Below are 11346 nucleotides of genomic sequence, written 5' to 3' on the forward strand. Positions count from 1 at the left end.
GGCTGAGGATGGGGTGGGGTGGGGGGGGGGGCTGTGGATGTGCGTGTGTGTGTATGGGAGATTGGGGGTGAAGTGTGTGTTGGAGTGGTCGGGGGGAGGGGGGTGGGCTTTGAGAGAAACGGAAACAGAGTGTCGGGCCTTAAAAAAGAAATACATTTAATTTTGTTTAAAACGGGTTCGATCCCCGAGTTCAGCGAGGGATGTAGTTCCAGGATCAAAGTTAGTCTGCGGACTCTCTGTCGGTGCTCTGTCTCACAGCTTTAGCATCAAGGCTTGGAATAACACGAACAACGGCCGGGCAAAACTAAAAAAATGGGTTGACAAAATCTTTGTGCACAGGCTTATTCGTAGGTAGACGGGTGTACGCACAGCAATTGTGGATTAGTCATATGTTATGATATTTTAAGTTATTTTATGTTGTATGAATAGTCCGGATAGTATTGTAATTAATCAATTAACCATACTTCAGTGTGTGTGTGTGTGTGTGTGTGTGGCGGGGGGGGGGGGTGGGGTGGTTTCGGTGGTTGGTGTGTGTGTGTGTGTGTGTGTGTGTGTGTGTGTGTGTGTGTGTGTATATGTGTGTGTGTGTGTGTGTGTGTGTGTACGTACGTACGCGCGCGCGTGTGATTAATGAGGTCATTATTATTATTTAAAATTGTATTTAGCTTCATACACTCCATCGTAATATTACATTGATTCCTTTTGCAGGAGACGTGGGGCCAGGAAATGATGCAAATCATGGTATGACTAGCTTTTGCTGTTAGCTAAATTTTTATAGTTGAACTGAACTTTGAGGATAAAGGTTTATAATTGCTTGGCATAATATCTCAACCTGTCTTTTTAACACATACAGAGTATGAATAAACAAGCAAAAGAAGAAAAAATAAGGAGAGATCAAGAATTGCAAACGACAGCATAACAGAAATGTTCCCATTATTCTCCTGTTTTTGTCTTTCTTTATTTGGTGTTTAACGTCGTTTTCAACCGTTCAAGGTTATATCGCGACGACCTGTTTTTGTCGTAGCTTGCTAAAATGATACAAGGTACACATGCACATCCTGAACCCAGGTCAAAAATGAGTTACTTCCCTTCGGGTCTCATTCTATCCCTGACATGATGCCTTGGTTTTCCTTCTCTGGAGAGGAAATCGATTTTTTACATATTTAGATCTTTTCGTAATGTGTTAAAGGATGTAAGCAGATTCGCGATCGTCGATAATGAATTTTCATGGTGTTTTGTAATTTTTAAATTACAAAGGAATTGATATGTAAGACAGTTTCAAGCGAGCTGTTTTTTGCGGCTGTATTTACTGTGCAAACAACTCTAAATATGGCAAAAGTGTCACGTGATAATCAACCCTTTGGTTTCGGCGCTCGCTGGAGCAGACGATTTTTTCTGTAACCAGTTGACAGTGATGCAACCATATATTACGGTCTCCTTCCGGCAGCAGTCCCAAAATGTCGACTTGTTTTGACCTTAGAATGATGTCTTTATCATAACTGTGAAGAACAGAACGGAGATCACTGTCGAAGTCGGCCAATCTGCAATCATTTTCGTCTCGCGAATACTGCTCGCGAACAACATATGGGAGATAACTCTGTATTCTTGTTTTGATAGATTCGCGTAGGAATTTAGCGTCCGGTCAGAGAGACAACTGGCGATAGCCGTGGAGCGATGATTATCAGAATGACACTTGCATTGCATCGTTATACAGGACTTCTTTTTGTTTCAGACAATCTACTGATTGACGAAAAAGGTAATTCAAGTTAATCTCCTAACCTACTTGGATTGTCTGTCCTGTTCCCGTTTATATATTTGTTGTTGCGCCGGTTTTCTGTGAAACTTTCAAGCTTTGCTGTATTTCAAATGATTATTACTTTTTTTCTTCTTTTTATTTTACGGGAAAGCTGGATCGTAAACGAATTTAAATGACTTTATTTTTTATCGGCTATGACGTATTTACAAGGTCTTGTTCGATCATCAAAACCAAGAAGGGAAAATAAACGAATAACAGAGTGTTCAATTTCGAACCCTCCACACACACACACACACACACACACACACACACACACACACACACACACACACACACACACACACACACACACACACACACCTATCGCTGATGCGTATTTCCTGATCTTTCTCTCTTCCTTGTCAGCCTGCTTTCTTCCTTCCCATCTCCCCTTTCTTGTCTGCTTCCTTCTGATCTTCCGTCATTCCATTCTTCCTTCCTTCTCTCCTATTTCTCTCCTCCTCTTTCTTCTTCACATTCCCTTCACATTCCCTTATTTCTTCTTCCTCTCCTTTTCTTCCTCCTTCTCATTCTTCTTCATATCCACAGAGTTCGTTGGCGACTGTGCGGAGATGGCAGACGGGCTGTTCCTGACTCAAGGCGACTACACGATGTGCAAAGACGGCAAGAAGGTCAGCGTGACCCAGGCATGCCAGCAGCTGAAACCCTGTGTGGTCAAGGCCAAAGACTGGACAATGGTCTGCCAGGACAACGTCAACCCTGTCCTCGGACTCTTTTGTGCAGGTGGGCTTTTTTTTTTAGCAATTCTCAAGCTTGTCTCCAGATGTTCCTTTGATATTTTGAGGGTATGAAATGGGCTTCCTTTTCTAGCGATTCTCAATATATTGTTCGATATTTTGAGCGTATGAGTACAGTATATTGATACCGTGGAAAGTGGAGACACTGATGGATTGGGGGAGGTTGTTGCGAATTGGGTGTCTGCGCAGAGAGCAGTATATACCGGGGGAGTAGGCGGGAAACGGGGAAGGGGGGTCAGAGAACAAAGCTAGTTGACATATTCTTCTATGTTTGTGTAGTATTTTAAACATCATGGAACATTCTGCAAAGCGTTGGATTAAACTTATGACCGACGCACAGACTTGATAGCTTTGTGTACGGACAGGCTACGTTTGGCCACTTACCTATGTTAGAGGATCTGGAAGGTAACTTCTGAAATGTTTGGTTTCAGTGCTAGACCTGAAGGATGCTGCAGCCTCAGATTCTTCCAGTCCTGTCAGAGCTCTGGTGTCCTCAGTGTTGAACAACAACCTTCCGGAAACACAGAACCAGCCTGCCATCGTGGGTCTTCTGATCAGAACCCAGACAGTGCTTCAGCTCCAGATCCAAGCCATTCCCCAATCTCCCCAGTACATGCACTCCTTCAGCAAGACCAATGCCAGGCACTTCCATCCTCAGAAAAGCCCTGGCGCCCTTGGCGCGTTTGACCTGGTTCACAACAGCGTTGGCCCTGGTGCCTCGGAGAGGAGAAAAGACAGCGTAAGAGATCAGCACCATCTTCCTTCAGGTTTGGCGGGACAAGACCGGTTGCGCTTCTCAGACGGCGGCATACTGATTCGAAGAAGAAAACGCCGGGGCAAGGGAAAGAGCAGAACAGAAAGAGATTTGGCGAGCGTTGCACAACTGAAAGGCGCAGGAGATGTAGGCCGAGGTCGTTACTGGGTGTGGAAAGAACAAGGAACACCTAAGCTTCCCAGCGATGGTGATGCTAAGGCGACGAAGACGTACAACCTTACAAAGAAGGGTCGACAGGACGAGAATCCAGCTGGTTCTCCGTCACCGGGTGACGCTACACCAAAAGACAGCGCTAGCAAAACGGGAAAAGAAGCTCTCATGGAAAAACTCACAGTGGACTCGATGGTTCACTCTCCGCTTTCCTCATCAAAGGACGTTCAACGCCCAGACGAAAAATCAGAATCAAAGGTGGTCAACCAGAAAAATCAACTAGCAGGGGCTGCTACTAAGCTGAATCTACATGTGTCATCCAGCACAAAAAGCCCGGGTCTTCTGGGAGAGAAAGAAAACATTGCAAGTAACGCAGTTCTGTCAGAAAAGAAAGCTTCCCAGAGCAATGAATATAACCTAGCAGTTCCTTTGGACCTGAATGACCAGATCCCTTTTGGTGGCAAGAATCGATCGGAAACTCTAAAAGACAAAGTGGGCACGCAGCCTGATCAAGATTTAGCTCGGACGAAGTCAAGAAACAAGTCGAACATCAATCCAACACCGCCCGAGGTGTTCATGACTACTGTAGTACAAAAGATCAGCTCGCTCTTTGATCCAGACAGGGGCCAGAAACCTGATCCAAAGAACAACAAGAAGGAACTCGGGAGTTCTGCAACAGCGCCGATTATTGACCATGGTCATGATGATCAGCGCTTACAAATGGGACAGCAGTTTGGCAGCCTCATGAGTTTTTTGCACCATCTGACCAATGTTGCTGGAGCTGACTTGCCGAGATTCCATGCGGTCCAGTCCAAACCAAACGGCATCCGTTCGGGATTGGATCCGAAGCAAAAAGACGAACAAAGAAATCCTCCTCATGCTTTGCTGAAAAACCCGCCAACAAAAGGCGACAAAGGTGTAGATGTGCATTTTCGCATGGTAGTGGCAAAGAAACACCCAACAAACCACATTGACCGGGGCGTCGAGATGGGCATCGTCTCTCTCACGGCAGGATCAGCGTCACCAAAGGGCCCTGGTGCAAAGGGGCAGCTCGGACATGTCAAGGGTAAGCATTTAGGTGACATCATTTTGTGCATGCTTTAAAAGACCTACCAAATATTTGCATTGCCCTTGAGGATAAGGCACAACGCTGATCATAATTGACTTTAGCGTCCGATTCTTTTGCACTCCTAGTCTGTCTTACTCTACACAAAGAAAAAGACCGCTACACTTGGCAAACTATGATTTGGATTTAAGCGTGATTGGCAAACTAACAAAATCAACCCATTTGATCAACCAGCTGTTTAAGAAATGAGCCAGTCAGTACTAAAGAATCAGTCAATGGACAATCCAGTCATCGTCAGACACACACACACAAACACATCGGAAGACTAAAAGAAATGCTGTGCAACACTATGTTTGCGTGTGTGTAGGTAATGGCGACATGGATGGAAAAGTATGGCGAGATCCTCAACAGAAAATGCTGGCCGCGGAGCTACGAAGGATCGTGGAGATCCACGGTTAGTATTTCTGTCAAAAAAGGGAGCTCTGGGACGTATACATACATTAAATAGATGTCCATAATGGATTTTGAAGGGGTAATCAGTTCCTGCTGTTGCATGCAGCTACCCACCTGTGTGTGCCTGTCACTATCCCAAATGCTCACTATCCTAAGTAAATCATCTCACTCGATGACAGAAGACGGGGAGTTGTTTACTGTGGCTGTATACCAACTTCTCCAACAAAATTAATTTGCGGAGAGAGAGAGAGATAGAGAGATGATCGATCCGCGGATTTGATGAACGTCAGTAACAGCTTTACGTGACTGGTGCCTGATTCCAAGTCTCAGCGTAGAGTTATTGTTCATGCTTCACAATGGGAACCAAATAGCACAACCGCACTATGTTCAAATCTGGCACAAACTGTCTTTGTTTCAGAAAAGCAGAAGAGTCGACAGGGGTTGCCACTGGCGCGCAAGGGATCACTGACGGTCTTTCATCGGCTGATATCTATGCCTGGTATGCCAAGACGTTTTTTGTGCTTCCCAGTTTACCGGAGAACTAATATGTACCACGTGCCAGTTGAGCACTCTACTACTCTGCACATGACTGATTTGAAACTGTATCTGATAAAAATCAGAGTTATTAAAAAGCCTGCGCTTAATCGTTGCCGTATACATGCATTGAAATGAGATGGACAAGGTTCATCTATTTGCACATCATACGACACAGTATTTCAGCAGACAGAAGATATATTCTTCTCTGGAAACAAAACTGGTTATAGTTTCTAATTACTCCTTTACTGTTTGTCAAACAGGTGTCGGACACGCTCATCAGACAGACTTGCATCAACACTCCCCAAATGTACCCACGAGGCCCGATGAACGACTGAACCCGTTGACAAACTCTGCAAAAGAGGACAAGCAGAAAGAAAGTAGGGTCAATATGCAGCCTTCAGGAGACAAACGACGGAATGGCGACACGATCAAGAAAGTTACACATCTCACCAAGAGCGATTTCCTGTCTTTTCCAAAATTCGCTGGTCTACCTGGCAACTCCTCCTCCCCGTGGAGGCTTACTGCAGGCAGGAAAGCTGTTTTGGCTTCAAGCTCTGCAAAATCCTTTCTCTTGGCAATGGAGGATAAGAAAAAAGGAGACAGTGGTCGCGCTGTTGATGAAAAGCAAGATGCCCATGCTGTCCCAGCAGCTCGAGTTAAGTTGACCAACAAGCCCATGACGCATGTAGTGGTTCTGCCGAAAGTCGAAGACCGTCCAAACGACCATATAACAGAAAACACAAATGTCCCTAGGCTGGGCGAGGCTGGTAACAGCATCCACCTTTCCATCAGAAAACGACCCGGGATCCCTGTTGAGATGGCCACTAGTGAAAAGGGGAAACCGTCGGGCGTTTCTATGACCCCTTCAACCAACAGAAATACGAACGTGGTTTCTTTGAAAGATAAAGACGATATCATTTTTACCGACAAAAAAGAGCTCGGGGATAGACGGAGCCAAAAAGATACAGATGCTGGGCCTGCAAAAGTAGAGCCAGTACCCGATAAAAAGATTGACAGTCCAACGAATGACAAAAATATCACTCGGCAGACTGAAACCTCGGGCAAGGGCGTATCTGCAAATAACACTAACACTCCTCCTGACCATAAGCCAACCAGTGGGCGTATCCCAACAGTGGGGATCTTGGAAAGCTTATTGTCAGGTGCCGAAGAACGGAAGCATTCAGAATCCAACACACCGGACCAAACCAATGAGCAGCCAAGTGCCAAGAGTCAAGGCCAAGTAGATACAAAAGCACAAAAAGCGACTCGGAATGATTTTACTGCACAAAAGCAAGGACCGGAAGACCAAAGCATCAAAGAACAAAAGACACACGAGTCAACTTCTCAAGAAAAGCCCAAATTACTTGATCAGCACCCGAAGACCGAACGCATGCAGCACTCTGGCAATCCTTGGGGAAACGTAAATGTCGCAAACGTTCCAGGTAGCCAAGTCTCTGCCCTTCCTCAGGATAACGTAGATGCTGTCGAAGCTTTTAATCACCAAGGCTCTGCGAATACTTTAGATATCAAAGATGCAGCCAAATCATCTGACAATCAAGCCGCTGCCAATCCAGAAACCACCACAGATTCTGCCCCTCCCGTAGCAAAGGAAGAATCTTCCCCCCTTCCCACCAAAGAAGATTCTTCCATTCAGGACGGTTCTCCAAAGAAGATTCTTCCATTCAGGACGGTTCTGCCCCTCTTCCCGCCAAAGTAGGTTCTCCAAAGTCGACTAGCGACACAGAAACCGCCCAGACTTCCGACAGAGAAGGTGCTGCTTCTCCTCCAGTCGCCGTGGTCGCAAGCCAATCTGACGGCAACGGACAACCATATCTTCCTTCCTCCGACACCGATGCCGCAGTTCAATCTGACAGCGCGGAACCGAGCCCAGCGTCTGACCCGGGTTTCCTGCGTGGTATGGAGTCTATTCTGCGCCCTTTCCAGGAGCTATGGAACCCTAAGAAGCCAGTGTCTGAGGACAATGAGGACCCACGTGCAATGAGATCCCTTCACCCACATCGCCATCATGCTATTCATCACGGCTTGCAAAAGGAAGAGTGATGAAGACAACAGAAAGCATCCAACAGAAACAATAAGCGACGGACTACTTACACAAATAGTTAAACATTTCAAATCTGAATGGTGCTGAGTGCATGTGACTTAATGGCCAATATCTTTTGTTTCACATTTTACATTTTTTACGAATGATTATCTTTACTACACGCTAAAAGGTGTGTGTGTGTGTGTGTGTGTGTGTGTGTGTTTGTTAGTGTGTGTGTGTGTTTGTTAGTGTGTGTGTGTATATATATATATATATATATGTATATGTTTGTGTGTGTGTGTGTGTGTGTGTGTGTGAAATTGTTTTACACATTGTAATTTACCATACATCTGTTATATTCTAAGTTTTAAAACAACTAAGTATCATTTTTGCATTTTTAAACTGAGACTTTTCATGGAAAGAGTATGTTGGTGTTTATTGTATACAGGGAGTCTTGCATGAACTACTGATTTGAAACATTATGTTCCGAAACATTATTACTTGTTTGTTTTGGTCGGTGTGTGTGTGTGTGTGTGTGTGTGTGTGTGTGTGTGTGTGTGTGTGTGTGTGTGATCTTCCAATTCTCAATGTTTGCACGAATAAGCTGAAACGAACAAACAAACCAGCACACAAAATCATGACGTAAACAACTCACAGGTGCATGACATCCTAATCACACTTAAAACATCACATGAGCACAGTCATCGAACCTTTACACATGAAGCAGATGTACACGCACGCGTAAACGTGTCGCGGACGAGCAGCAAAACACATTAAAACTATGCTTTTTGAGGCACAGTATAGAAACCTCCGGGGTTTTATTTGGCTATAAACATATCAGGAGGGAATAGTCATTGTTTCATACTTTCATTCTCTCTTACACATGCGAACACGAAAACAGACACGCCATTATCTTTCAGAGGCAGAGCTTTTTCAATACAATACAGTATACTACATCTACGACTAGTACTACTAGTAGTAGTTAAAGTATTTTCATTCATCGATGTTATAGGGAAGGTGCGCCACTCTCCAAGTTGGTTTGTGCCCTTCGTTTTGACTTTGTAATAAATAAGCCCTCATTGTGACATTCTGCTGAGGTTTTTTCGCGGTTAGAAATCTTCGCAACACTGCCTTCTTCTCGTCTTGCCTCTGTGCACAGCGCTGCAAGGTAAGACTAATGGTTCGTCCTCCTGGCAGAAGTAGATGTCAGGCTGGTGGTAGCATAGGTAGCTCTGGTACACAGCCTCCCTGAAGGCCTTGTTGAGACTGTCGGCATCCACCGTGGACGTCATCTGCAGGCAGTCCAGAACGTCTCCATTGGCTCTCAGCAGCTGATGGTAGGACAGCCTCCGCATCTCTTGCGGATAGTCGCGAACTAACTTGTGCATGTTGTCCTCAACCAGTAACCTCACCTCGCTTTTCAAATGCCTTGGACTGTATGACTGCCGCCTGGTCTGCTTGGTGATACTGCGGATCACCTTAGTCTCGCTACAGTTGCACCTTGTGGAGCACGCGTGCTGCCGAGGCACGCCGTTGCAAGCGTACATGTCAACAGAGGAGTCGCTCTCCCACTCGAACGCAGGTGGCGATAGGTACAGGTTGGTTGTCCGCGAAGTGCAGGCATGACGCATTGGTCTGTCTCCTGTATGGCAGTCCTGCTCATAAAGGTCTGCGTCGTCGTCAAACAGAGGTGGACAGTACTGCTTTCGTCCAGAGGGTTTACACTGAGAGTTTCTGTGTGAAGTCGTCTGATGTCTATCGACAAAATCTTGCATGAACTTGTCTGAACCGTACTTAGGTGGAGAGAGGTGCCTGTTTTTCCTGGGGAATAAAGAAGGCTGACAATCTCTATATTCCATAGTTTGAGCATCGCAGTTTATATCGCTGTCTCTGTATCTGCAGCGCTGTTGTCTGTGTCGCAAAGATTTTTGAGTGTCTTCAGGAAGCGTTGACATGAAGATTTTAGGAGCTTTCTTTTTCTTTACGCATTGAACAGACTCCATGGAATAACTCCCGTCTGGACTGTCGGTTCTTTGACGACATCTCTGCTCCTGAATCCTAATGTTGGGCTTGTTTTTCGTTCTCATAGAAAATTCTTTTTTGCTGTAGTTTTTAACAGCCGGGTTGCCTCTGCTGAAAGCAAGCCTAACCTGGGATTGACAATCCCCGGCTGTGTCAGAATGAGTGACTTTCAGTGTTGCTGTTGTTGCGGGCTTGTAGTTGTATGGCATGCATGTCCTAGTAGGGAAAATCTGCCTTTCAGGTCTGAGGCAACTAACATTACCAGAGTTACGATTGAAACGGACATTACCTGAGGTACGATTAAGGATTGACTCGGACAGCACTGTGCTGTGTTTGAACGTCGGTTCTTGTGTGGAGTAAAAACTGCAACAGCTCTTGAACGCAGTAACCTCAGAACGCTTACTCGGGCACTTTCGTCTTGGCCTGACTGTCTCCTCTTCATCATAGCTGTCGGTCTCACAACTCACCGAGGAGCTTATTTCCACTGTGCTTACGCTGATTTCTGAACTACAGCCGTCGCTGTACTCGTGGACACGGGACTCAAAGAATTGACTGTCATCTCTTGTATTGCTGGCCCTGTTTATGGCTGTACGGGTCGTTCTGTGAAAGCCTCCTGATGGGTGAGAAGAAGTGCGCTGTTCCGTGAAGCTGACCTGCCTCGTTGGCTGTAGTAACACAGAGCAGAAACCCTTCCACCGTCTCGTGATTCCCTGGTCTAAAGCCGCCATGGTCACTGCCGCCACCATACGAGACACATCATTCAGCGTCAGCAGATACTGAATATCGGAGCGAGACTCACAGACTTTTAGGGCGCAGCTTCTCTGCCCGGCTCTTCTGTCCTTGTGTTGCCCAACTTTTCTGAAAGCATCCGACGCCACCTGTTTCGCGAGTCTTTGTAAGTGAGTGAAATAGTCCTCGTGAGTCCGCATGACCTCGGTTGTTTGGCACTGATTTGAGTATTGCCGGCTCTGATTTAGGTCGTTATTGTGTCTGCGAATGTGTTTACCGTGCATACACTTTTTGGGAGATGATCTCACTGTGGTGTCGCCCCATGGCTTTTTACTGATTCTACGCACGTCTTTCTTCACTAGTGCTTCGCGCCCAACACTGTTCGTTGCAGGGCGCCGGACGGGTGCTTTTAAATTCGTGACAGAAGTGTAGGAAATAGTACTGTCCGATTTGGACTTACGACAGATATGTTGTCGCATTTTTCTTCCATGTAGTGGACAGTCTCGTGTTGCCACCTGTGCGCAGTCACTCAAACAACGCCGTGGCGAACAGTTATTGGCGCAATCAAGTCTATATAATTGGGTCGAGCTACAAGCATTAGGTAGTCTATTTCTCCGACATGTATGCCTAAGCAGTGTTGGTAATCTTCTGGCCGACGCCACCTGCACGGACGAATGACACAGTTTGTCAACGATGCGCCGTTGCATCACGTGAGGTGTGTAATAGGTATTGCTTGGGGTCTCCTCAACAGAGTGTGTCTGGGAATATATCTTGTGCACGCCCCTGGAGATATTACATGGGGACTGTACTTGGTATATCTGGGAGGTCGCCTCATGCACGGTTATAGTAGAGGTGCTGAGAGTGTCATCAAGGCGCTCAAGCTGTGTGGCAACTGCCGCCGAGGCCAACCGCTGGGAATGGTGCAGAAGACGTTTCACCCTGGCTCTCTTCATTTCTGCCTGTAGCTGTTTGTGTCTGGTTCTCATCTTTTCTTCCACTATCTCTCGCCTGGTGGCCATG

At 46.0% G+C, this 11346-nt stretch overlaps 1 protein-coding gene across 1 annotated transcript in view; it reads left to right on the forward strand.

Annotated features, from left to right (window-relative positions):
* LOC138959734 (uncharacterized) overlaps positions 1–7251 on the forward strand; it is a 10276-nt gene extending 3025 nt beyond the window's left edge. Inside the window, exons 4-10 of the mRNA XM_070331338.1 lie at positions 709–741; positions 1733–1756; positions 2345–2539; positions 2985–4544; positions 4912–4998; positions 5416–5496; positions 5795–7251. Coding sequence (XP_070187439.1) covers positions 709–741; positions 1733–1756; positions 2345–2539; positions 2985–4544; positions 4912–4998; positions 5416–5496; positions 5795–7251 — 3437 coding nt within the window. The remainder of the gene's footprint in view (positions 1–708; positions 742–1732; positions 1757–2344; positions 2540–2984; positions 4545–4911; positions 4999–5415; positions 5497–5794) is intronic.
* Positions 7252–11346: the final 4095 nt, after the last annotated feature.

The sequence above is a fragment of the Littorina saxatilis genome, linkage group LG2 (assembly GCF_037325665.1).
Source record: "Littorina saxatilis isolate snail1 linkage group LG2, US_GU_Lsax_2.0, whole genome shotgun sequence".
NCBI classification, from domain to species: Eukaryota; Metazoa; Mollusca; class Gastropoda; order Littorinimorpha; family Littorinidae; genus Littorina; species Littorina saxatilis.